This window comes from Xenopus laevis, chromosome 2L, assembly GCF_017654675.1.
Source record: "Xenopus laevis strain J_2021 chromosome 2L, Xenopus_laevis_v10.1, whole genome shotgun sequence".
Classification (NCBI taxonomy): domain Eukaryota; kingdom Metazoa; phylum Chordata; class Amphibia; order Anura; family Pipidae; genus Xenopus; species Xenopus laevis.
This window is the reverse complement of record NC_054373.1, coordinates 34,896,562-34,922,995: the sequence shown is the minus strand read 5'-3', so window position 1 is coordinate 34,922,995 and position 26,434 is coordinate 34,896,562. Positions and strand designations below refer to the sequence as shown.

Sequence of the window (26,434 nt, the reverse complement as noted above, 5' to 3'; positions counted from 1 at the left end):
GCACGAACCAGGAGGACAACAAAAACGCGCTGACCCGTGTGCGTGCTCGCGCGCGCACGGAGACGACACCAGGAGGCCGCCATGTTGTTGTACGGATTAAACAGGGAGCACTGACAATTGTAAAAGCTGTCGCCGAGTCCTGAGCGAACACGTGCCACGTGAGAGAGACCCTTGTGCAAGGTGTGTGGAATCTGGGAATAGTGACTTCAGCATTGAGATCAGAGTTCTGAAGATATAGGATAACATTTACATTAAATGTCTGGTTCACCTTTGAGTTAACATTTAGTATGATGTAGAGAGGGATATTCAGAGACCATTTGCAATTGGTTTACATTTTTCATTATTTAAGGTTTGTGAGTTATTTAGTTTTTTATTCAGCAGCTCTCCAGTTTGCATTTTAAGAAATCTGGTTGCTAGGGTCCAAATTACCCTAGCAACCATGCACTGATTTAAATAAGAGACTGGTATATGAATAGAAAAAGGGCCTGAATAGAAAGATGAGTAATACAAAGTAGCAATAACACTACACGTGTAGCCTTACCGAGCATTTGCTTTTTAGAAGGGGTCAGCGACGCCCATTTGAAAGCTGCAAAGAGTCAGAAGAAAAAGGCAAATAACTATAAAAAATAAATAATGAAGACCAATTGAAAAGTTGCTTAGAATTGGCCATTCTATAACATACTAAAAATTGCCTTAAAGGTGAACCACTCCTTTAAGTAAAGTGTGTTAAAGGGATTTTTTTACCTTTGCATCAACTTTTAGTATGATGTAGAGAGTGATATTTTGAGACCATTGGCAGTTGGTTTTCATTATTTGTGGTTTTTGTAATTATTTAGTTTTTTTATTCAGCAGCTCTCCAAATTTGCAATTTCAGCAGTCAGGTTGCTAGGATCCTAATTACCCTAGCAACCACTGGCGTAACTATAGAGGATGAACAAAATCAAACAATAAGAAAATGATTTCCTTTTTACCTTTTATTTGATTATAACTAATCTATGATTACTCTGTATTGGAAGCAAAATAATCCTTTTGGGTTTAATTCATGTTTATATCATTTGTAGCAGACTTAAGGTATGGAGATCTAAATTACAGAAAGACCCCTTATCAGGTTCTGAGTATTCTGGATAACAGATCCCATACCTGTACCCTCTGATACTAGCCTCCACTTAGAAGTTAGTCTTATCCAGTACTTGAAAAAATAATGGGAGCAAGGTGGGATGTTTGTGCTGTCTATAATCTAACTGGCATATATTGTTATGCCATTCAGTCATATAATCATTTGTTAACACACTGGCAACGATGTCTCAGTGCTAAACTTGCATTTGCATTTTCCATTATTCTAAGTGAACTATACTAACTCTGATTGGATATTAGTTCAGGTGGGTTATTACAGTCGTGCTCTTGTGCACCATTTTTATATGAAGGCATCGCATTTTCTCTGAATTATGCAGAATTGATGTAGAAATGCAGATAAATCATTGTTGTTCTGCTAATGCATGTTTATTGTGTGTTCCAGGACTATGAGTGCAAAGTACTGTATCACACTAAAGGATGTGCAGGGTGCTCAAGCCAACATCCAGGGCCTTATTCACACAACCCCAGTCATGACCAGCTCGAGTCTAAATGCTTTAGCTTCCCGTAAGCTGTTCTTTAAATGTGAACTGCTACAGAAAACAGGCTCATTCAAGGTAAGTTTATCAGTGAGAATAAAAAACGCATCATCTGTAATATGGAGGAGCTGATTCATAGTTTTAGTTTAGCAGTCAGATCAGATAGATCAACTAGATATTACTGACAGCAATTTTTTTTTCAGGCCCCCAAAATGCATAAAGGTTGACCTATATTGACCAATATGTATTGAAATTGTCTATGAATTAGGGCCTTGTGGGCCCCCTATAACTCTTGGGGCCCCCTGCAGTTGCAGGGTCTGCTTTCTCTGTAGTTAATCGTCCGATTCAGCTAAATCCTGATCCGCACCCAAACCCTAATTTGTATATTAAGGGTTCTGATTCGATTTAAGGTGGCCATAGACGATGCGGCCGCGATCCAACGGGATTTTTTGTCCCATCCGATCGCGATCTGGCCGACTTTCGGCCAAATCTCGATGGGGGGGCCCCATACACGGGCCAATAAGCTGCCGACTTAGTCTGTCGGCAGCTTTTATCGGCCCGTGTATGGCCACCATTAGCCAGGCACTAAGGATTTGGCAAAATCCTGCAAAAAATGTGGTGAGTCCCGAATCTATTGTAAAGTTTCCTGTATCGATCAGAATTTATATGTAATCAGTATGTTTACCCTTCTTTTGTACAGTGCTGGGGAACATGTTGATTCTTTATAAATGTATATTGATGAGCAAAATATTTTGCCTTGTTTTACCAAGAAAAAATGCTTATAGACTATAATGGATAGTAAAACAAAATGTTAAAGTATTGTTGCTTGGTTTGCCGCCCATTGCTTCTATGACTTTTTTGTCGCTTCAATTTTTGGTGAAGTAAAATGGGTGAGATTCGCCCATCACTACAAGGACATGGACATTGCCTTTAACCAAAACGTCTATTTATAGATGTTCTTTGGTCATTTTCAATGATATCTTTACCAACATTTTTTGTTTTTAAATTCACTGAAGCAAGGAACTTTTGTCTGTTCACAGTATACAGCCAAAATTATCTGCACACGCCAGCTTTTAATTATATATTAATTAAATATATTCATTAATTATAGACCACGCTCTCTGGAAGCAATATCCGCACAAGAACTATTTATAGGGAGCGTGAGGATTTTATGGTTGATCAGTGGCAAAAAACCTATTGACATCATGTGCAAAGGGGTTATTCATCAAAGGTCAAGTTTGTGAGTTTTGTTTTTTTTAAACCTCAAATAAACTCACAACTCGAATGTTTTCTGATTTATAAAAAAAAACTCGAATGGGAAAAACTTTAATCTATGAATTCGGGGGGGGGGGGGGAATACTCAAACTGATCAAGTTAAAAAAAACCTTGAATTGATTGAGTTTTCGAGTGCAAACCACCGAAAAAAAGCCAAAAATCAAGAAGGCTGATAACATCTTCAAATGGTTCAAGGGACTTCTGCCATTGACTTCTACACGACCTTGACAGGTTTTAGATTTTAGGTTTAAACCGTATTTTTGGATTCAAGCGATAAACTTGGGGGCATAATAAATCTCAAAAATTCTATTTTTTTTTTTATCCTGAAAAATTTGGATACTGAAACTACCTTTGAAAAAAATTTTTTTGGTAAAAACACAACTCGTCCTTTGATAAATAACCCCCCTAAGTGTCAGCTGGAGCAGTGTAAAGTCACAGCCACTGGAATTTGAAACAGTAGCTGTCAGAAACCTTTGGGAAGGCAGGAGAATTCCACCTGATGAATACGTAGTGCCAGTGGTGTAACTAGATATTACTGAGCCCCACAGCAAATTATTTTTCAGGCCCCAAACTGTCTAAAAGTTGACCTGTTTTACCAATATTTATTGAAATTGTACATGAATTAGGGCCTTATGTTGCCCCTATAGTTCCTGGACCGCTGCAGTCGCATGGTCTGCTTCCTCTGTAGTTACACCCCTGCATAGTGCCCATTGTAGTTTAATGGAGGAGGACTAATAGTCTGGGGCTGTATTTCAAGGTTTGGGCTGGGGCATCTGGTTGGCTTTATTATACAGTAATATTCTTGGCAATATCCTCCTACTTTGTTATAACAGTTTAGGGAAAGCTCTTCCTATTTCTGCACAATGATGCCCCAATTCACATGGCAAGGTCTGTACAGAATCAGTTTGCTAAGATGGGAGTGGAAAAGCGTGACTGACCTCAGAGCCCTGACCTCAACTGAATATCTGATGATAATTTAGAGAACCAAGGGTGAAGAATAATACTTTGTATAGTGAAGAAGAGTTTCCTTCCTACCAGAACAGCTGGCAGTACAAGTCTTGAGTTTCTTGCTTCCTTACACACATCACAATGAAAAGTGCCAAGGCACCAATAAAATGCCGCACCTTTCCAACATCAATAGGGGGTTTGCTTAATTTTGCACACACATTCTGTATTGTTTTGTTTCTTTAGATACGAGGAGCATTAAATGCTGTGAAAAAGCTAGCAGCAAATAAGCCAGCGGCTGTTGTGACGCACAGCAGTGGAAACCATGGTCAGGCCTTGGCACTGGCTGCACAGATGAGAGGTATTTCATGTGCTGCTTATTGAACAAAACACATATTAGCCGCTGTATTTTATTATTTACTGCCTTTATCCCTAGGGATCCCTGCACATGTGGTAGTGCCCCGGACAGCGGCCTCTTGTAAAAAAGCAGCAATTTCTGCCTATGGAGCTCAAATTGTGGAGTGTGATAGCACTGATGAGGTAAGATCGAAGTTGTCTGCTCTTGAGTAAAAAAGGAGCACTGTGGGGTTTTTTTATATTAAAAAAGAAATGTGGGTACTTGATTTATACAAATATATATATTAATTTACCTGCATTTCTTTCCATTCAATCATTAAAGGGATTGTTCACCTTTAAATGAACTTTTAGTATGATGTAGAAAGTGATAATCTGAGACAATTTGCAGTTGGTTTTCATTTTAATTATTTGTGGTTTCTGGGTTATTTAGCTTTTTATTCAGCAGCTTTAGCGCAGGCAACTTTTCATTATAGCGGACGGGAAGACATGCAAAGGCAGTTCGGGGTGCTTAGTCTCCAGGCAACTAAATCTTCCCGAATCTGCTCGTATGGACTGACCCAAAAGAGTGACTGTTTATCAGAGCACAAGTCACATGACTGGGGGCAGCTGGAAAACAGACAATATGTCTAGCTCCATGTCAGATTTCAATTAATTTCATTAATTATAAAAAAAATATGTTTGCTCTTTTGAGAAATTCATTTCAGTGCAGAATTCTGCTGGAGCAGCACTATTGAAAAAACTATTTTTCCCCCATGACAGTATCCCTTTAATTCTCTTGTTTTTTCCCAAGTCTCGAGCAGAGGTGGCAGCACAGACTGTAAATGATACTGGGGGTATATTAGTTCACCCCAATCAGGATCCGGCTGTGATTGCAGGACAGGGAACCATTGGACTGGAGGTGCTTCAGCAGGTATTCCTAATGGATATATTGATAGACTGCTGATATATATATCCACTTGATGCCTCCAAGATATCTGTTTCTCTTGCTAGGTGCCAGAGATTGAAGCACTGGTTATTCCAGTTGGAGGAGGTGGGATGCTGGCAGGAATAACAATTGCGGTTAAGGTTAGTTAGACCTAATATTAATGTCACCAATATCTCTGCCTGTTGATCAAGCAAACACAGAGCAGAAGTATTACAGAACAATGGCCAGTAAGGATTTGTCTGCTCAGAGGTCAGAACTCTGTCTCTCCCATAGGCAATCAAGCCTGAAGTGAAAATATTTGCCGCTGAACCTCTGAATGCCGATGACTGTTATCGCTCAAAGAGAAATGGAAAGCTGACTCCAAACCTCCAGCCTCCAACAACTATTGCAGACAGTGTGAAGACTAGTATTGGACCCAACACATGGCCTATAATCCGAGATCTTGTAGATGACGTGTTTGTGATCAGTGAGGAGGAGATCAAGGTAATGCCTACAATTTAGTCAAGGAGACTAAAGAATGATTCTTAAAGAGGTGGTTCACCTTTAAGTTAACTTTTACTATGTTATAGAAAAGCCAATTCCTAGCAACTTTCCAATTGGTCTTCATTAATTAATTATTTTTTTTAGTTTTTGAATTATTTGACATCCTTTTGACTCTTTCCACCTTTAAAATAAGGGTCACTGACCCCATCTAAAAACAAATGCTCTGTAAGTCTACAAATATAGTTTTATTGCTACTTTTTATTACTCATCTAGCTAGTTAGACCCTCTCCTATTCCGTCTCTTATTCAAATCAATGCATGGTTGCTAGGGTCATTTGGACTGCTGAATAAAATAATTCAAAAACCACAAATAATGAAAAATTACAACCAATTGCAAATTGTGTCCCAAAGCTTTTAATAATGAATTGTTTTGCTATTAAATGAGTTTCTGTTAATTCATTTCAGGAGTACGTCTAAAATAATGTGTAGTTTTAAATGTAAACTCAAAATACACAGCTGTAGAACCCTGGCAACAAGTTATCCACCTTCCTTCATGTCTAGTTCTTGACACCAGTTCTTGACACCAAGGGGGTTATTTATCAAAGTCCGAATTTATTTCATTGGCCTTTTAAAGGGGAAAAACTTAGTAAACACAGAGGGTGTTAAAAGTCTGAATAAAAAAGTACTCTAACTCAGACCTGCCGAGTTCATGTTCAAGTCCCAAAGGGGAGAAGTCCCAAAGGTATCCTGATCTGCACCGGATTTCATGCAAAAATTTGAAGATTTTGTAGTTTTCAGCGCCAAATCCGAAAAATTTGTATGTTTCAAATTTTTTGCCAATTTTATCAAGTTTTTTTCATGCACAGGAAAATTCCAGGAAAATGTATTGATAAGGGGAAAAAACTTGTGCAGATTTGGTCTGAGAATTTTTCAGAAAATAATCAGAAATTTGCGGATTTTGAGAACTCTCTAAATGTAGGTGAAACCGTTCTCAAATAACAAAGGGTTAATAGACACTTCCCAATCCTCTTTTGGCTTTAAAGGGGTGGTTCACCTTCTAAGTATGTTTTAGAATGGTTAATTGTGAGCAACTTTTAATTTGGTCTTCATTAATTAATTTTTATAGTTTTTGAATTATTTGCAGTCTTCCGACTTTCTTCTTCAAATGGTTTTAACTTTTTTATTAGTTGTGGTTTTTGAGTTTTGACTGTAATATAAATAGGAGAGGCCAGAATAGAAAGATGAGTAATAAAAAGTAGCAATAACAATACAAAATTTGTAGCCTTACAGAGCATTTGTTTTTTAGATGGGGTCAGTGACCCCCATTTGAAAGCTAGAAAGAATCAGAAGAGGAATTAAACAATTTAAAAACTATTATAAATAATTTATGAATAATTGAAAAGTTGCTTAGAATTAGCCATTCTATAACATAGTAAAAGGTGAACTACCCCTTTAACAGCTCGTCATTTTAACCGTGATGTAATAGTATAGTTCTTTCAGTTGAAGAGTTTACAGGGGTATATTCTTCTACAGTAAAGGGTTTCAACACATTTGTATATGAATGGTGTCAACAGAGTCCCAACTTTCAACATAACAGCAAGTATTTGCAGGCACTGCCTTGTAATATATATCAACCTACCCACATGCAGTCATCTGGGAAGGCAGACAGACATTTGTGTTTTGAAGGGAACTCAGCACTTTCATTGGCAACTTGACTGTATGGCCCAGCCATGACTCCTGGCTTGTTTACAGAATATTGGCAGCCTTTATAGTACAATGAAAGCTCCAATGATTCCATATGGGGATAATCTGCTCTAAATAGCACATTTCAAGGAATTTGCAATCCAGCATTTCCATTTATGCAAAAATGTCAGTTGTATAAACAACTTGCCTTAATCCTCCCTACATCTGTTGCAGTAATGAAGGGGAAATATAGTTAAACACCAAACAGGATGTCAAGAAGTTGCCTCACGAGGAAACTTCGGCGATTTCAGAATTCCGAAGCAATACATATGCCATCCCACCAATGATTCGCATTCTTGCGACGGGAAGGCATTTCAAGGAGATTAGTCGCCCAAAGTAGAGAAGATTTGTCGCTGGGAGACTAATCTCCCCATCTGCCACAACCCTAACACGGCAAGGTTCTTCTGCTCTGTACAATGCAGCTTCCTGGGTGGGGCAGATCACTCTTTAAGCCGTTGTTAATTCCAACCATCTCTGCCATGTAATTACCAGGATTCACAGAGCAAACTCCAAACAACTGCACAATATTATAAAATGCCAGATGTGTTATAAACAGCCTATATAAATAAACCACAGACTATATAAATTGTCTAAAAAGGAATGTTTTAAATAAATATCAGTTGTTCTAAAATGTGCTCTAAGCAGTTGTGTTTAAATTTCAGTCTGTGAGACCTTGTGCATGCTCTTGCTTTCTTGGGTTTGTTCCACAGGGATGAAATGTCTCCTAAGAGGTTTGCTTAATTGGCCGGCCCTGTCCACATCGCACAGACTGACATAAGAATGAGTAGGGTGTCCAGGGTTAGTGCAAAAAGAACAGTGCACTAAGGGCCAGATTTATTAAGAGTCGAAAATTCTAATTTTTGTTTTTTTTGGGGTCAAAACTCTCAAACTTGAATTTGACTTTCCACCTAAAACCTACAGAATTACTGTATAAGTCAATGGGGGAGGTCCAGGGATCAATTTAGTGATGTTTGCAGCCTTCCCGACAGTTTTTTTTTTTTCTTCAGAAAAAAACCTCAAATAGTTTTTTAAATTCGAATTGAGTTTTTATAATCCGAATTGAATTTTATTTGAGTTTTCGGGTGGAGAGCAACAAGGGGGGTAGTCAGAGGAAGGAGTCATACTCACATACTTGCCGTACCAGTCAGGCCCTCTGCTCACGGAATGCAGGCATGCCTGGTGAATTCGGTATAGCCAGTTAAGGATAGGGGAAGACTCTGGTGGGGGCCCCGCTGAGGAGGTGTACCCCTATTCTGACAAAACTTCTTCCGCTAAAGATTGTCCATCCTCCTTGGAAGCAGGACACTTAAAAACTGAATGGTTTGGTTTGGTGTGGGGTTAAGCCACAGTACTGGCACACCCCTTTTTCATTATTCTAAGTGTCCTGCCTCCTAGAGGGTGGAGCTTAACCACATCTGTCCCTGTGTCCCCCTTGAGATAACAGAGAAAATTCGATTTCAATAAATTTAAACTGGTCGAATTTCAAATGTATGGTAGTTTGTGAGTTTTAATAAAAAAAAAAAAAAAAAAAAAAAAAAAAAAACTTACATGAGTTCGAAGTTCGACCCTTGAGAAATGTGCCTTCCGGTATTTCTTAAAAGAGAAAACAATACCTCTTTTAAAAAATGGCTATTGTCAAAATTTATTTTCTGTAAAAGAAACCCACAACTCTGCATCACATGGAGAAAAGTGCTCCATTTCCTACCACACAAGGTTTGTAGAGGACCTAATTGCAGACAGGGGCATAAGTAGATACACACATCTCTGACCAACCTCCTCCACCCAAGTACAAATCCGTATTAAACCCCTGATTCTGTCTTTATTTTAGGCTGCTACACGTCTTGTATGGGAAAGACTGAAGCTGCTGATAGAGCCGACAGCAGGTTTGGGTTTGGCTGCAGTTCTCAGCAAGCAATTCCAAGAGACGACCAGCAATATTCAGAATATATGTGTAGTGCTCTGTGGTGGAAACATTGATCTGGCGAGTGCAGAATGGCTCCATGAATAAACAGGCAATAGGAACAAGTAAATTCTGTTACTGCTGCAGCAAATAAACCAAAGGAAGAACTCATATGGAGTAGAAGCAGAAGGTGCCTTATTTGTTTCACATAGGAGTGGACAACACAGATTTTGTCATTTGTTATAATTTCATGATTCCACGGCTTAAAATAAATACAAATGTAATTGTGTGTCTCTATCAAGGCGCTCCCGATTAGGAATCAGATCTGGTACTAGTGACTTAGTCCATTTCCACCTCTGTAATGTCAACGGTGTTCTCATTCTTAACCCAAGTGACAGGTCGAGGCACATATGGGTCAAAGGTCCATTTAGGATACACACGCTTATACAGGTTCATTAAGACTGTGTCCTGCGATTTCAGCTGCCCATCAAAATGGCACTTCATGTGTCCATGGGTTCCTGGCCAGACAAAAACAGAATATTAATTATCTCAACATAAGATGGAGAACAGTAGAGTTAAAGGGGTTGTTCCCCTTCCAACACTTTTTTTCAGTTCAGTTGGTTTCAGACAGTTCACCAGAAAGAAAGACTTTTTACAATTACTATTTTCTGTGTCACTGTTTTTATAATAGTGAAGTGTAACGTGTCATTTTTCACCTTTTAAAGCAGCTCTGGGAGGGGGGGAGGGGGGTCAGCGACCCTGTAAACTGTTCTAAATTGATACATTTCTTATCTTTGTCCCCACTGAGCAGAATCCCTGTGTTTCATTAAAGGCAGCTGTTAGAATTGATACAATAGTTGCTAATATTCCAGAGAAGCTGCTGAGAAATGTATCAACTAAATGTGGCAAAATTGTAACAGTTCAGAATCTGCGCCTGAATTACTGAGCTGCCAGACTCAAACACCAGAGATGGGGACATTCAACTTTAAACCTTTTTGAAAAAATGGTAAAAAAAAAAAAAAACGGAAAGTCCCTGGGTTGAACTGAAAATTTTTTGGAAGGTGAGCAACCCATTTAAAGTACACAACAAAGCATTCAGAAAAATACTTACCAAGGGGTTCTTTAATATGTCCCCTGCGCCCCCACTTTGTACGAAGTTCCACTGGCTTAAACCACAGCACATCCTCTGTAAGCAGAAGACAAAACTATCAAAGTAGGAAAATAGAAAGCAGTAACAACCCAGTAGTGAACAAAATCTGGAAACCTTTCCCAAGACTTATGGTGCCTAAAAACTCTACTCCTAAATCCATTTAAGATCAGGTCTTGCTTAGAAACTGATTGGAAAGGGTAGAAGATATTGTCAGCTGATGACCTTATCAGCCTATGGATGGGTCTGTGCTGGCCCTCTGAATGATTATTAGGACAAGTGCCAATGATTCACACCCATTCGACAAAATAGCCTAAGACAATTTTTGAAACCTTTTAATTAGGACACTAGAGATGATACAAGTATGGGACCCGTTATCCAGAGAACGTGGGACCCGTTATCCAGAGTGCTTGGGACCTGGTGCTTCCAAATAAGGGTTCTTTCTGAAAAATTATTTAAACATTAAATAAACCTAATAGGATTATTTGCCTCCAAATTGTCTGGTTGTTTAAAGGAACAGTAACGCCAAAACTAATAAATATCATGTAGTGTTGCCCTACACTGGTTAAACTGATGTGTTTGCTTCAGAAACACTACTATAGTTCACATAAACAAGCTGCTGTGTAGCAATGGCGGAAAGTGAAAAAAGGCTATATGGCACAGGTTAAATAGTGGGTAACAGATAACACCATTATGTTCTACAGAGCTTATCTGCTGTGTAACCTGATCCTTTTCCCCTTGAATGGCTGCCCCCATTGCTACACAGCAGCTTATTTATATCAACAATAAGCTGCTCTGGAGCAGTTTCTGAAGCAAACATCAGTTTTACCAGTGCAGCGAAACACTAATTATATTTTATTACTTAAAAACACTTTCATATTTCTGATGTTACTGTTCCTTTAACAGTGATGGATTCTTACAGCAGTATGATTTATGCTCTAGAGGTTTTATATTTCTTTGTTTTCCCCAATTTTTTCTTTCATTACTTTTTTCACATTCCTAACAAACAGTTGCCATACCTCTATTAAAGAACATGTAGCGCACCACAGCTGTACGTTTCATTATTTTAAATGGGTGACCACTTAGAACAATCCTCTTGATGACAATTCTATCTGGATTGACGTTCAGCAGCGAACCAGTGGCCACCAGATCCTGCATTCCTGGGAGAGGGAAATGTGAATGAATACAGAAGATCTAATACTCAATATCCCTATTGACCCATCTTCACTTAAAAGCTTACCATTGTATCTTTGCTTAAACACGAGCACGGACGCTGGTGGGAAAGTAATGGGTGCATACACCGTGACAACCACAGATGTGTCGGAGCGCAGGAAGCGTTCGGATTTGTGTTTATCAGCTAAGGCAAGAAACCGGAAATCAGTAAAGCTGTGGCTTTATTTAACATCTATCAAGCTTATTGTTTTAATTATATGTTAATTATGTTTAATAATTACATAGGTTATATCTAATTAAATAAATCTGAATAAAAATGGTAAATATAGTTTTTGGTTTAAGGACCCCTTTGTATATGGTTTTTTTTAATAAATTTGAAAGGAGTAAACAAAAAGTTTTATAAGTCACAGTGATTATATATATATATATATATATATATATATATATATATATATATATATATATTATATATATATAGAAAGATGAAACAGCTCGCACTCACAGGACTTACAAGGTCAAAAAGTGTTTAATACAATCAAAAAATCGACTAACGTTTCGGCTTGCACTCAAGCCTTTCTCCCTTTTTAGAAAGGCTTGAGTGCAAGCCGAAACGTTAGTCGATTTTTTAATTGTATTAAACACTTTTTGACCTTGTAAGTCCTGTGAGTGCGAGCTGTTTCATCTTTCTACTCAATCCTTGGGCTTTGTTGCACCCAGGCAACTTTGAACTATCGACGTAGTGCCGGCTTTCATACACACACATATATATATATATATATATATATATATATATATATATATATATATATATATATATATATATATATATATATATATATATATATATATATATATATATATATATGTATGTGTATGTATGTGTATGTATGTGTATGTATGTATGTGTATATATATATATATATCCTTAATTATTTTTACCTGCTCTCCAGTCGCTTTCAAGCAAGTCATAGTTTTTCTGTAAACCATATTCTTAGGTGCCTGTATCTGGGTAAACCAGTCAACAGCCCAGATTCTAGCTTAATGGATACGGACTTCCATCCATCAGTGCCTGTCTCTCTATCTCCATATTATTTGCATCGATATAGATATTTACGTACTTACACACAAGACTGGGTCTATGGCACCAGTAGAGATTAGTACAAATATTCATGGGCAACCACTGTGCTAATTAAAAGGGTTGTTCACCTTTAAATTAACATTTAGTATGATGTAGAGAGTGATATTCTGAGACCATTTGCAATTGGTTTTCAGTTTTTATTAATTGTGGTTTTTGAGTTATTTCACTTTTTATTCAGCATCTCCCCAGTTTGCAATTTCAGCAATCTAGTTGCTATGGTCCAAATGACCCTAGCAACCATGCACTGATTTGAATAAGAGACTGAAATATGAATAGGAGAGGTTCTGAATAGAAAGATGAGTAATAAAAAGCAGTACTAACAAAACATTTGTAGCCTTACAGAGCATTTGTTTTTTAGACGGGGTCAGTGACAATTGAAAGTTGAAGAAGGCAAATACTTCAAAAACTATACAAAAATAGAAATAATGAAGACCAATTGAAAAATTGCTTAGAATTAGCCATTCTATAACATAGTAAATGTTAACTTGAAGGTGAAGTGCCCCTTTAACAAAAAGAAATTTGGGGGTGAATAATCTAAACTAAACACAAAATATCATCTAGGTAATATCATCATAAAATGCCATTTACCTGATGAGTGCTGAGAAAAGAGAGGGGATGCACGGAAACGCCTAAATCCACAATGGAATATAAGTTCCTCTTTGGCTTTGATTGGCTCATTATTTCCAGGATGTCTCCTAACGAGCATATTCATTACAGACATCTGCAAACAAGCATTAGAACAGGTTCTTAAAACACGTCTATATCAGTGTATGTCTTAGAGCAGTGCTGTCCAACTTCTGTGGGACCTAAGCCAGAATTTTTCTGACCTAAAAGGGCAGTGGGCTGATAATGGAAGCCAGTTTTGGCCACTCCCAGTTTTTAAACCACACCCATGTTATCACAAGAACTTATAGACTATATCCACATTAAAGGGCATGTAAAATCTAAAACAGAATAAGGCTAGAAATGCTGTATTTTGTATACTAAATATAAACATGAACTTACTGCACCACAAGCCTAATCAAACAAATCATTTATGCTTTCAATTCATAGTCATATTAAGACATACTCGAAAAGGAAAAGTAAACCCCCTACACTACACCAAAAAGCCCCCATTCCCCACCCTCCACTGACCCCTCTTCCTGATTCCTCTCCGCATAGTGTTCTACTAGAAAAAGTGTCCAGTCCAACTACACAGATTTATATGCAGAGTAGCACAGGGAGTTCATGGGCCCTATGTTCGGCAGCTTTATATTCTTTATATTCTTCACAAAGTGAGCTTCAACACTTTAGCTTTTGGTGCATGCGCAGTTGGAGCTAGAAAGATCCGTAAATTAGTGAAAAGAAAGCGGAGGATCATGCAGATACCGAAGATACAGAACATGGCTCCCCTGAGCTCCATGCGCTACTCTGCATATATAAAAGTCAGTGGTGCTGGATGGGACACATTCTTGTAGAACATTATCCTTTATATGTAATATAAGGTGCTAAGTTTGCCCAGGAGCAGTAACCCATAGTAACCAATAAGCTGTTTGCATTTAAACAGCTGACCAGTAAATGATACCTGCTGATTGGTTGCTATGGATTACTGCCCCTGAGCAAACGTACTGCTTTTTATTACATAACCCCTATGTGGGGAGGAAGCTGGGAGGGGCCAGTGGAGGATGGCGAATGGGGGCTTTTAGCTGTACGGGGGTTTATTTCTCCTTTAAAGGACCAGTAACAGTAATTTTTTTTTTTTTTTTAAATTTGTTTCTTTTTAATGAAAAAAAAAAAAACACCAACACAGTTGAAACTTTTAATTCACAAAGCTTTTATTAAGAAATTACTTACCATTTCTCTGCATGCGCTCCTCTTCTGACAGGGCGACGATCCATCGTGCGGCGTTTCTCCTCCCTGCCTTCTATAGAAGATAGCCAGGGAGGAGAAATCGAGCGCCGCACGAAGAATCGCCGCCCTGTCAGAAGAGGAGCGCATGCAGAGAAACGGTAAGTAATTTCTTAATAAAAGCTTTGTAAATTAAAAGTTTAAACTGTGTTGGTGGTTTTTTTTTTAAAAAGAAACTAATTTTTTTTTTAATTATGTTACTGGTCCTTTAAATCCATATGTCTCCTCCTTCCCTGTGGATGTCACAGCAACCCCCAGCACATAGTTCAATGAGCCCCTAACAACTATTTTCAAATTCTAACAACCCCCCCCACCAGGCTCACCTCCCACATGCAGTGTAAAGCAGGCAGAGTATGGCGCACACAGGTAGGGTAGAGCCTACACAGACTTGTTGTATTTTATAATAAAACAAGACTAAAAACAGATCACCTGCAAATAAACTTACTAGGAAAATACTAAATAAAAGAGGGATAACCTTTAGCACAGATTGCTTTTTTTCCTCTGGCATTTTTACATGACCTGTCTTCCGTTAGCCTCAGGGGCATATTTATCAGAAACTAGAGTCAGCCACAGTAAGCCAAGATCTATTTACTTGTATGGAATTTTTAGGGACACTCACCTTCTGTTCATGGGGAAGAAGAGAACAAAGGACAAGAGGCAGCCCATGTTTGAAATGCTCCATAACAGACACAGGAACTGCACTGATGTGAACTGTAACATACCAACCAACCTAGGACGAGACAATGCTACAATTTAGCCAAAAGACATACCTGATGTAGTGGAGTCTACCGATGAGATTTAATAACTTCTAACGAAAAATAACAAGTGGATGCTTATTGGAGATGGTGAATCGTTTTAGGCACTCTTAGATCAAACTAAATATACATATATATGGTTATTATCCCAACAACTGCACTTCAGCCAAGTTATACATTAATAACAGTCTTTTTAGAGCACTAAACCGGTAAACACAGTCTCCCTGGCCACTTCACTTGTGTGTACATGCCCCTACAATCCTTGTATATTCAATATGGAATGCAATTATATACCATGGAGCAGCAGGGTTTCTGTACAATTAAAATCATGGCATACTAGCACTCCCTCTGATGTAAGCTCAAGGTCCCAAAATGTAATACCCGACTTATAAACCCACAAAACCCCTCTTAATAAACCCATTAACCCTGAAGAGGCAATTACAAAATATGAGAACAAACCACAAATATTTAGCAAGTTAATGCTCATCCATAATTATTTATACACAGCATTAAGATAATTATACCTGGATTAAATTAAGGGAATACTGTTAATATATAGTGAATACAGTACCCCCAATTGTAAAATATATAGTGAATAAAGTACCCCCTCTTGTAAAATATAAGGATATTATAAGTTACCGAGGCGTTTCATGACCATATAAAAACACAAAGCCGAAGGCCTATTATATTTTGCAACAAGGGGTACTTTATTTATTATAATACACAAATTTCAGCGAGTCATGTGACAGAAATGACATCAGAGCTCACAGTTTATAACTGATGACATCAGAACTCACCATTTATAAGGATATAATTTACAAGATAGTCATAGCTTTTGTGTATTATAAGGATATAAGTTCCATGACCATATAAAAGCACAAGGCCGAATCCATTAATTAAGGATTCGCTGAATCCACTATTTTGAATCCGAAACCTGCTGAAAAAGGCCTAATCCCAAACCGAATCCTTTAATACAGGTCATGGAACACCAACGTTAATTCTAAAATCCTCATATTTTCCATCAAGGGGTACTTTATTTATTATAATACACAAGTTTTAATGAGTCATGTGACAAAAATGACATCACGAAACTCTGTTCATAACATATGACATTACAAAGAGCAGTTTATAAGGATAGTATTTACAGGATATTCATGGCTTTTGTGTATTATAACACAATGATTTCCCATCTCTAGTTATACCACCAAAGAATTCAATAGTCTTTCAATAGTAAATCCAGAAGCCTTCTTTTTTTGGATAATCTGCCATCAAATTCTCCCCTCCTAAAGCCGGCCATAGACGTGCAGATATATATCCAATGGGCAATTGGATGTTGCAATCGCCTGACCTACCACTAACCATTCAGATTAAATTAAGTAGTAAAAAGAATAAATTGGAAGATGTTCGGGCCATGAATTGACAGACAGTACTCATATGAAAGGTTATGTCCGACAAATAGTAGTGACAGCCCCTCCCCCTTCATATCATCAGATAGGCAGATATTATCGGTAGCTGATATAAATCTTTTAACCTGTCAGAAGGACTTAACGACCGATCGCCATGGCATGAAAAATGTCGGGACACTGCACACATAGGCCGAAAATCATATGAGGCTGCGTGTCTATGGCCAGCTTTATCTCAAAATGGGGCGAACAGGTTGTTTGCAAAGTAATCACAGATTTAAAATCCTTTATAAAAGCATACAAACGTTCCAAAGCCTTGTACGTGCATTACCAATTGTGGCCAGATAAATAATTAAAATAATGTTTAATTTCATAGACTTTACCTGCATATGTACTCCAAAAGGTCTCTGAAACATTCAAAACATTGCCTTGAAGGTGTTCTAGTGCACATAAAACTGTCTTTGAATATAAGCCTATTCTGTCCACTACTATTTGCTTTGGCATCATACAGGTGCCCTGAAATGCTCTTTTAAGTAAGTATCTTTGCTACAGGAAATAAAATCTAAGCTTAGATTCTTACCCATTCTTATACTCAATTTTATATCTCCCATTAGACTAAATAAAAGAATTTATTTTTGCATGTCAATAAACAGTTGTGTTACACATCACCACTCTTTCATATGATCTTTTGACAGCTACAGTTCTGTAGCCCCTCTTTATAAATCTGCCCCACAGTAAAATTTTCTGACAACATATACCACTTCTTGCAAATAAAAACCATGCTATTATATAGAAGGGACTACAAGAATGCTAGAAGCTGGATTATTATTACCATGGCACCCTCGTCCTTCTCTTCCTCTTCCTTGAAGACACGTTTCCTGGTTCTAAAGAAGTCATGAAACTGAAAGATGCGGGCATAATCCCTCGGAAGGTTCTCTTTCACATCCCATGGTGATGTGCGAAAGCTCTTTAGGCCACGGTATTTTTGAAACCTGAAACAAAATCAAAAGGGATGTATGAATTTCACACCAAAATCTGCTCTGTGAGCTTGTATTCAGGCTGATGAAGTGGAAAATGTGAAAAATGCAGCCAGGCCCTGTATGGAGGAAGCATTTTGTCGGCTTCCTCTAGTTATACCACAGACTAAACACTGCCTCTGACCTGATCCTGGCTATCTGGTCCCGTGGCGTGTCCACCTCATCAGGGAACACCTCATCTTGTCGTTGCAATTTGTACTTCTCCAGCATCTGCTCCTCCTCTTGCTCGTCAACATTCTCATCATATTTGTCATCCCTTGTACTATCAGGAATAGTTAGGGTCTCACTTTCTTCTGCCTCTTCATTTCCACTTCCATCTTCCTCCTACAGAGGTTTAAAGCTCTTAAAATGGCTGTTCTGTAAGGTCAACAGACACATAGTATTTTACCCTTTAAAAGTTCCTAGTACCTCAGAATATGCATCATCCATTGCATCTTCAGCGTCTTCTTCCATGTCCTCATCATCATCATCATCATCATCATCATCATCATCATCACTTTCTTCTTCTCCATCACCTTCATCATCCAAGATCCAAGCTGCCTGATAAGCAGATGTTCCTTTTGGAACTTTCTTCACAACCTTTGATGTTCCCTTTAAGGCATCTAGAAGAAATGTGTGGACATTTTGAACATATACATGGTTGTACTTCCAAGGAGCAACACACACACACACACAATGTCTTCATATAAAACACAAACCGTAAGAGACCGATCTAGCTCCGTACAATTCCTTCACACAGGTGCTTAGTCCTCATTGTCCCCACTGTATAATGATAAACTTGGAAAATTTGACGGCACTTCTGGAAAAGGCTTTATTGTAGCAGGCTGCTGGTAAAACACCCAACGCGTTTTGGGATTGTCTCCCTTAGTCATAGGCTACAGTAAAGCATTTTCCAGAAGTGCCGTCCAATTTTCCAATGTCTTCATATAGTTCACCGGAAATAAAGACTTTTTTCAATTACTTTCAATGTTATTTTTGATTGTTTTTCCAAAATTTAAGTTTAAAGTTTAATGTTCTTGTCTCTGGTGTTTCAGTCTGGTAGCTCAGTAATTCAGGTGCAGTTTCTGAATGGTTAAAATTTTGCAACATTTAGTTGATACATTTCTCAGCAGCATCTCTGGAGTATTAGCAACTATTGTATCAATTCTAACAGCTGCCTTTAATGGGGTTGTTCATCTTTGAACACTTTCCAGTTCAGTTGTTTTCAGATAGTTCACCAGAAATAGGCTTTTTACCCTTACTGCAATCTGGTAGCTATGGTTCCAATTACCCTAGCAACCATGCACATGAGTTTAATAAGAATATGTACAGGAGAGGCCTGAATAAACAGATAAGTAATAAAAAGTAGCAATAACAATTAATGTTTAGCCTTACAGAGCATTTGCTTTTTAGAAGGGGGTCAGTGACGCCCATTTGAAAGCCACAAAGAGTCAGAGGCAAATAACTATAAAAAATAAATAATGTGAAGACCAATTGAAAGGTTGCTTAGAATTGGCCATTCTATAACGTACTAAAACTTAAAGGTGAACCACCCCTTTAAATGCAGCTGTTAGAATTGATTCAATAGTTGCAAATATTCCAAAGAATCAATTCACGTAGCCGTTAAATGTATCCAATTGTAACAATTCAGAATCTGCTCCTGGATCACTGAGCTGCCAGATTGACTCTAGGGACACAAAACATTAGAACTTAAACTTCAGTTCTGGAAAAACGATAAAAAATTGAAAAGCAACTGAAAAAAGTCTTTCTGGTGAACAATCTGAAACAACTTAACTGAAAAAAAGTGTTTGGAAGGTTAACAAACCTTTTAATGAAACTCAGGGATTCTGCTCAGCAGGGCCAAAGATAAAAAAAAAATGTATCAACTAAATTTATCAGTTTAGAACAGAGGCGACCCCCTCCCAAAGCTGCTTCAGAAAGACACAACTGTCACACATAGAAAGTAATTGAAAGTAACAGCTGAAAACAAGTTTTGGAATGTGAACAACCCCTTTAACATTTTTTTGGTTTGCTCATCGAGACGGTGATCAACTAAATGATATACCATCTCGCCACTATATTTGATTAGCTAAATTCAATAGACTGCTTTCCCTGGGGTAGTGCAGATATTCGGCTCCCAAGCGCAGATAGCCAGAAGTTACCAGGAATTGTGCACCATTACATTTAATCTTGTTACAGACTGTGATAATCCCTCCTTTGCAATCAGTATAAAGTAATCAAAATGAATGCCAATCCCCAACAAGACAAAGTCATGAGTGATGTGTTTTTAATAAATTAGATGTAAGATTTTAGTTTAGAGAATAAATGTTATGTTTGATATACGAATAACGGCACTGTAAATGGAATTGAGAACAGCTTACATGTAGTGTGCATGACAGTTTTCCTATTTCTTTCTGAATGGAATACTATTTGAACTCAATGCACACCTGCTCCAATTGTCTTGCATATACAGTATTTAGTGCTACAACTGGTGAGCAGTTATTAAGGATGCACAGAATCCACTAATTTTATTTCAGGAATATTCAACCAGCAACCATTCGCCCATTTGCAGATAGTGGACCATTCACAAGAGACCCCCCAATAGCTTGTTATTTTGGATTGCTAGATTTCTATCACTGTATGCAAAGTAAGCAGACACTAACCTTCCGCTTCCTTCAGCTCCTCCTCAGTTGGCCATGTCTGCTCTCCTTCCATAGGGTCTGGAACTACCTCACACTGCAATGACTCTTGTACAGAAGGATCTGCCCTCATTAGGACTTTTATATCTTGCTCCATTTCCGAGCCAGTTGCAGGTTCATCCTTTGAAATAAAACACAAAGGCTAAATAGAACTTGTAACTTTGTGCATTCTGCTACAAACATTGGTTATACCAGAGTATTATCATTATTACTTCTGCAAATGAACTACCATCAGAAATGTATTGAATTAGAGAAAATGCATCCTGTAACTTACTGCTAGACCAATATACTGTAAATCTTGCAAAGGCAAAATACTCAATTTGAAGAAATCAAAAGTTTTCCTTAGGTCAATTATGAGCAAAACAGAACAAAATTCAACTTCTAGAATAGCATGTGTGTGTTTGTGTGTGTGTGTGTGTGTGTGTGTGTGTGTATATACACAACAATACATCTATATTTCAAACATATGGTATGCAATAGGCTAATATGAGAGCGTATGGTAATGAACATTTAGGACGGGACGAGAACTTTAGTTATCTCCCACAATATCTGTCTTTCCAAGAAATCCACTTGAAAGGTAATTATCAAAAACATACCGACATCTCCATATCCTGCCCACTCTTTGTCTTAGGCTTGTGAACTCTTGGATTTAGCGGGTATGGGTCAGGTGGTGCATCGATCTGGCTCATGTGAAAGTCTCCATGTCCCACAATGTGAACCAGTCTGTTTACATTCAGTTCTTGTCCTCGCACATAACCAGAGAGCTTGAGGGTGCCCACAAGACCGCTCTCATTGGTTGGCTGGAAGTCTGCTCTCTGCGCCAGCATGTAAGATCGCCTACTGCGGAATGCCAAGTGTCTCTGTTTCTGGGTGGAAATTTGTCTTATCAGCACAGCAGCCTCCTGTTCTGTATCCAGTTGAAACAACTTGGCATCAGTAAACCTGTTTTCAATGACTTTACTCAGCTGTTTCTTGATATCAGCCCTTTTCTTTATTGGAATATTATTCATGCCCTGAACTGCAAGCACTGAGAGAAGGCATTCAGTAAGGAAAAAAAAAAAAGAAAGAAAAAAAGATTAGTTATTTAACACATAAATATCTCAGAAACTGGTTGTCCCTTGTCTTCCCCTCTCTTCTGCTATAATAGCTAGCCATTTTTGTTTTTTTTTAATAATACTTTTCAAATGTTAATCAATAGAGTTTTGTAAAATCATTTTGATTCACAGGAAGTACAAGCTGCCTAACTTGCCAGCTGACCCAGATGCAAGAATGCAAATTTATTATCCTTGCCATGAATCAAGAAAAAACTGCTGTTTTTGCTGGAAACAGTCACAAATACTATGAAATACACTTCCCCACAGTGGCACAAAAAGCTTTTTTCCCCCCAAACCACACTATGTATACATGAAAACATGTTTTAATATTAGTTCACTATCTCTTTATTGCATGTTGGCTAAGAGGCAGTGTTTTAACATTGACATTAAAGGGGTTGTTCACCTTCAAACGACTAGTTGTTTTCAGATAGATCACCAGAAATAACAACTTTTTCCAAATACTTTATATTTTCTAAGTGTCAGTTTTTCTAATGTTGAAGTGTAAAGTGTCATTTTTCACCTTCTAAAGCAGCTCTGGGAGGGAGGGTCGCCGACCCTGAAAACTGTTCTAAATTGATACATGTATTTGATATATTTCTTATCTTTGTCCCTGCTGAGCAGAATCTGTTTCATTACAGTCGGCGGTTAGAATTGATACAATAGTTACTAATACTCCAGAGATGCTGCTGAGAAATGTATCAACTAAATGTTGCAAAATCGTAACAGTTTAGAGACTGCACCTGAATTACTGAGCTGCCAGACTGAAACACCAGAGACAGGAATATTCAACTTTAAACTTAGATTTTGGGAAAAAAGGTAAAAAAATATATAATAATGGAAAGTAATTGAAAAAAGTCTTTATTTCTGGGGAACAATCTGAAAACAACTAAACTGAAAAAAGTGTTTGGAAGGTGAACAACCCCTTTTACATTTCACAAATGAAAAACATGACAGAATTGTAGCCATTGTATAGTATGAATGGTTCCCGCAGGAGGATGAAACTGTACTCCATATGCCATATTTTCCTATTTTGTACTGGGTCTATAGCAGCACAGAAGGTAAACTTGCAATACCTCAGAGAAGTAGGGCCACTGTTCTGAGAATGAATGCAAGAATAAATAGATAAGAAGATAGATGATTATTTGGGACCAAAAATAACAACTATACTTTAAAATAGGCAAATCAGACAATAAGCACTTTAATGTCAACAATAATTGCTAATATCTGCTGCCTATTTACTATAAATGTAAAAGTACTAAGGGGGATTTTCTAATTGAATAGGGCAGGAAAGTTAATGCTGAACAAATACCTTACCATAACTTGGAAGGCCCTGGGCAAAGAGGCAAGAGAGGCAGTAATCCCCATAACTATCCCAACCTTCTTGAGGATCCAGTAGAAACAACAAAGTGTCAGCAACCTTTGCCAAATCCAGAAGAGAGCAGAGGTCATCTAGAAAAACAGATTTTTGGATTATAATCCCAAACTGCAAATGCATAATTAAACCTAATAGCATTGAACTACAAAATTGTTATTGTCCTGTGAAGCACAAACATACTAGCACACAAAAGGCTAATGTCAAATTTTGAGACCTGTGGCAATACAAAAGGACAATGGGGCATGTTTACTAACATTGGAGATAAATATCTGGAGAGATTTTAGGAGATGTTGCCCATAGTAACAAATCTTTTCTTTTGTTTTCTAAGTTATAAGTGGTTGAATCTAAATCTAATTGCTGATTGGTTGCCATGAACAACATCTCCATAAATCTCTCCAGATATGTATCTCCAATATTAGTAAAGATGCCCCGGTGTTTTATACAACAATGCTGGTTTATGAGTCTCTGAACTATAAAAAAACACTCTAAACAAATCAATTTTTTGGCACATTATTAAGCATCCATGTGTGACATGTGCCCAAAGTAACTGCTAGATGTGAAAATGGAAATGTGGCTTCTTACCTCTGTTAGCCTGAATGAAACACCACCTTTGCTTGACTTTTGGGCAGACCAGGGCCAGCAAACCCTTGATCTGGTCATTTACATGCAGTATGTCCCCTTCATTATTCTGCACCAAGCTGAATAAGTCGTCTTTAACTGCTCGGGCATGAAGTGAAATTGCTATCACCAGATGCGGTGGACCATCTTTAGTGCCCAGACTTCGTTTCTCAGCAAGAACCTGCAAATAAATTAAAATAAATCACAAAAAATGTGTCTGCAGTTTTCACTTCTAAGATTTAACTAGGGGAAGCTACCATCTCAGAAACTGTAGAACATCTAATTCAAGTTGCAGACTATTATCTGACTCGTGTGGTTCATTCCAGCAGTGTAAAAGTCAAAGTCTACTTAAACTCGATGCAACTACAAATTAAGTGAATAGGAATTTGACTGATGGTCCTACAAAGCTGATCAGAGCAAAGTTGCCATACTTCAATCACTGATAGCCGAACCGATTGTAATGGTACAATGGAATCAGATCACTCAATTATTATAGACTCCCCAACATCTTTAGTGTGAATGTGGCCAAGGGAGATGGCACATTTTTTTTTTGTGGACCGCAGAAGAGATCTTGGGGAGATTAGTAAAAGAGTCCCTATTTCTCCACGATAATTGCATTTTACTACTTCTACTGTTAGATTCAAACCTTTTATTTATTGAAGATATGGAATCTTAAAACCTCCTTTAAAATAAAAGTGAAAAACCAGAATGCATATAAGCATAATAATGCAATGGGTATGACTTCTATAGTAACTTAGTGCCACAATTCTGTAGAACTACCCTGAAATTTAGTGGTGCTTACGGCATCTTTCCGCTGTCTCCGAATCTGATTGGCTTTGTGTCGCCTGTCCAGTTTCCTCAGATCTTTTTTGTTTTTTTTACCGAGAATTTTTGCTGCAACACGACCTGGTGTAAGGGAAGATTAGAGTAATAAGAATAAGGCAACACATTTTACAGTCACATGTGATGTTGCACCTGAGATCAGTCAGGTGCAGCACAAACAAAATCAGTCAATTTAATAGGTTGCTAGAAGACACTAACACAAGACTCACAGTTCATGTTAATTGGGGCCCCTTAAGGTGATGGCACATGAGGTGCATCTGGAGGAAACTTGATTGTGTGCGAGGGGCCAATGAAGCAGGACGTCGGGGAAACCAAACTTGACTTGAAGTAAAACGTTGAATCTTTATTAACTCAGGTTAAAATACAATAGGAAACTGCGGGCAGAGGAACCAGCTTAACGCGTTTCGTGACCAAAGTCACTTCATCAGAAGCTTAAGCGCCCCCTACATGAGGTGCATCATCTGCCCAAAAACTACTTTTGACACCGGTCATGGATTATAACAGACACTGCCTGTCAATGCTGGGATGGTGTTTAATTGGCTGGCCCACAACACTTGGCAGTTTCTCTAAAACCAACAGTGGTCAGTTTTGGAGGGAGGGAGGGGGAAAAAAAAAGAGACATAAATCCACCTTAGTTTCCATTTATACATGCAATTCTCAGAGCCATTGGAAATCTGTATTTATGCACACAAATATATGCATTGTTTTGTTGAATGTATTGCACAATTTTTTATACACAAGTATATTGTTTTTTTAAAAAAAAAAATACATTGTTTTTGAATGATCATGGTACATTTCACTACAGGTTGCTTCTGTATAACCGTGTATGTGACAGGTAAAGGAAATGTATCAATCCAACAACACATTTACGAAATAAAGGAGTTTCCACATTTTTTAGGACGCTGGCACACTTGCCCATTATGTGTCCTATGCTTTCAATTTAAAACAAATGGCATCTACATACCTTAGCTTGCCATTCACAACCTCCCATTTAGAAGACAAGGGAAGTACCAAAATATTAGCCACCCTTCCAGTTAAATTGCTTAGATTTATGATAATGCTTTTCTGCATTAGAACAAAAAAAAAAGCTTTAATAATTAATCTCCATTAACTTTACACCGATGCAATGCCGACATATTTAATGGGATTAACAATTTGGTGGAGTATTGTCACTGAGCTCTAACACCCAATAGAAAAGACTGGGAAAGACACTTTCTAAAAATTTAACATTGACCTGCTATGAGTTGACAAATGTCAGTTTGTGAAATACTTTCCAGGGGGGGTTGCTGGGAGTTGTAGTATAACTAACAACTGCTGGAGGGACACAGGTAGAAGTCCCTAATGTGCATTGCATTATAGGGGTTCTGGAAATACCACTGGAGCACTGGTCAGATGCCCTATGTACCCCAATATAATAAATGCCTTGGACACTGGTAGAAAATGGAGCACATAAACATAACTACTGGCAGCACTTTTATTTACAGTAGTCCGTGCTACAGGCGTTATCTGGGCTCATGCACAAATGATATTTGCATTTCAATGTTCTGTAAGTAGTTCCCGAGCAACTTCCAATCGTCTCTCTCTCACACGTGGAGGAACACGTGGTTTTGTTCCTTTCAGAACTTCCCTTTGCTCCGATTAGGCCACCTCAGCTCACCTTTATTTTCTCTGTCCTGCGCTCCACGACCGCGGTGCCTACCGCTTTTGTGTGGCTTATTCTGCTGTTTGTAGGCCCCTGGCCTGTGGGCTGCCTGCTGCTCACCGGCCGCCATGTTGCCCCGAGCTCTCAATGTAACGCATGCATGTACTTCCGGAATGAGCCATGCCGCATCCAGCGCATAGCGGAAGTTGGCTGCGCTCCATAGTAACCGAAAGTAACAATAATGTGCGCATGCGCTGTATTAGTAGGCGGCATGGCGCAAGGTGCTGCATGTTTAATCTTTCTGTCAGAGACGGAGCTAGTTACTGCTCCTATAATTGGGGTCTTACTACTTTGCAACAATATAACAAAGGCCCTGAATATGGTTCTCTGTGATCCTTCCCTTATGT

General features: G+C 38.2%; 2 protein-coding genes across 2 annotated transcripts; one reads left to right on the top strand and one right to left on the bottom strand.

Moving 5' to 3' along the window:
* Window positions 1–41: 41 nt before the first annotated feature.
* srr.L (serine racemase L homeolog) lies at window positions 42–9,526 on the top strand. The gene is made up of 8 exons (XM_018246140.2): window positions 42–180; window positions 1,517–1,688; window positions 4,077–4,191; window positions 4,267–4,370; window positions 4,978–5,097; window positions 5,178–5,252; window positions 5,386–5,595; window positions 9,166–9,526. Exons 2-8 carry the CDS (start codon window positions 1,521–1,523, stop codon window positions 9,343–9,345), a joined length of 972 nt encoding a protein of 323 aa, XP_018101629.1. The 5' UTR covers window positions 42–180; window positions 1,517–1,520; the 3' UTR covers window positions 9,346–9,526.
* On the bottom strand, window positions 9,411–26,173 carry tsr1.L (TSR1, ribosome maturation factor L homeolog). Its single transcript, NM_001094813.1, is given in 15 exon segments — window positions 9,411–9,755; window positions 10,349–10,423; window positions 11,404–11,544; window positions 11,625–11,741; window positions 13,284–13,416; window positions 15,202–15,312; window positions 17,573–17,732; window positions 17,902–18,101; window positions 18,186–18,379; window positions 20,420–20,576; window positions 21,052–21,482; window positions 22,864–22,998; window positions 23,507–23,723; window positions 24,345–24,448; window positions 26,043–26,173. Coding segments are annotated over 15 exon segments (2,469 nt in total). The 5' UTR covers window positions 26,158–26,173; the 3' UTR covers window positions 9,411–9,576.
* Between the last annotated feature and the right edge of the window lie 261 nt (window positions 26,174–26,434).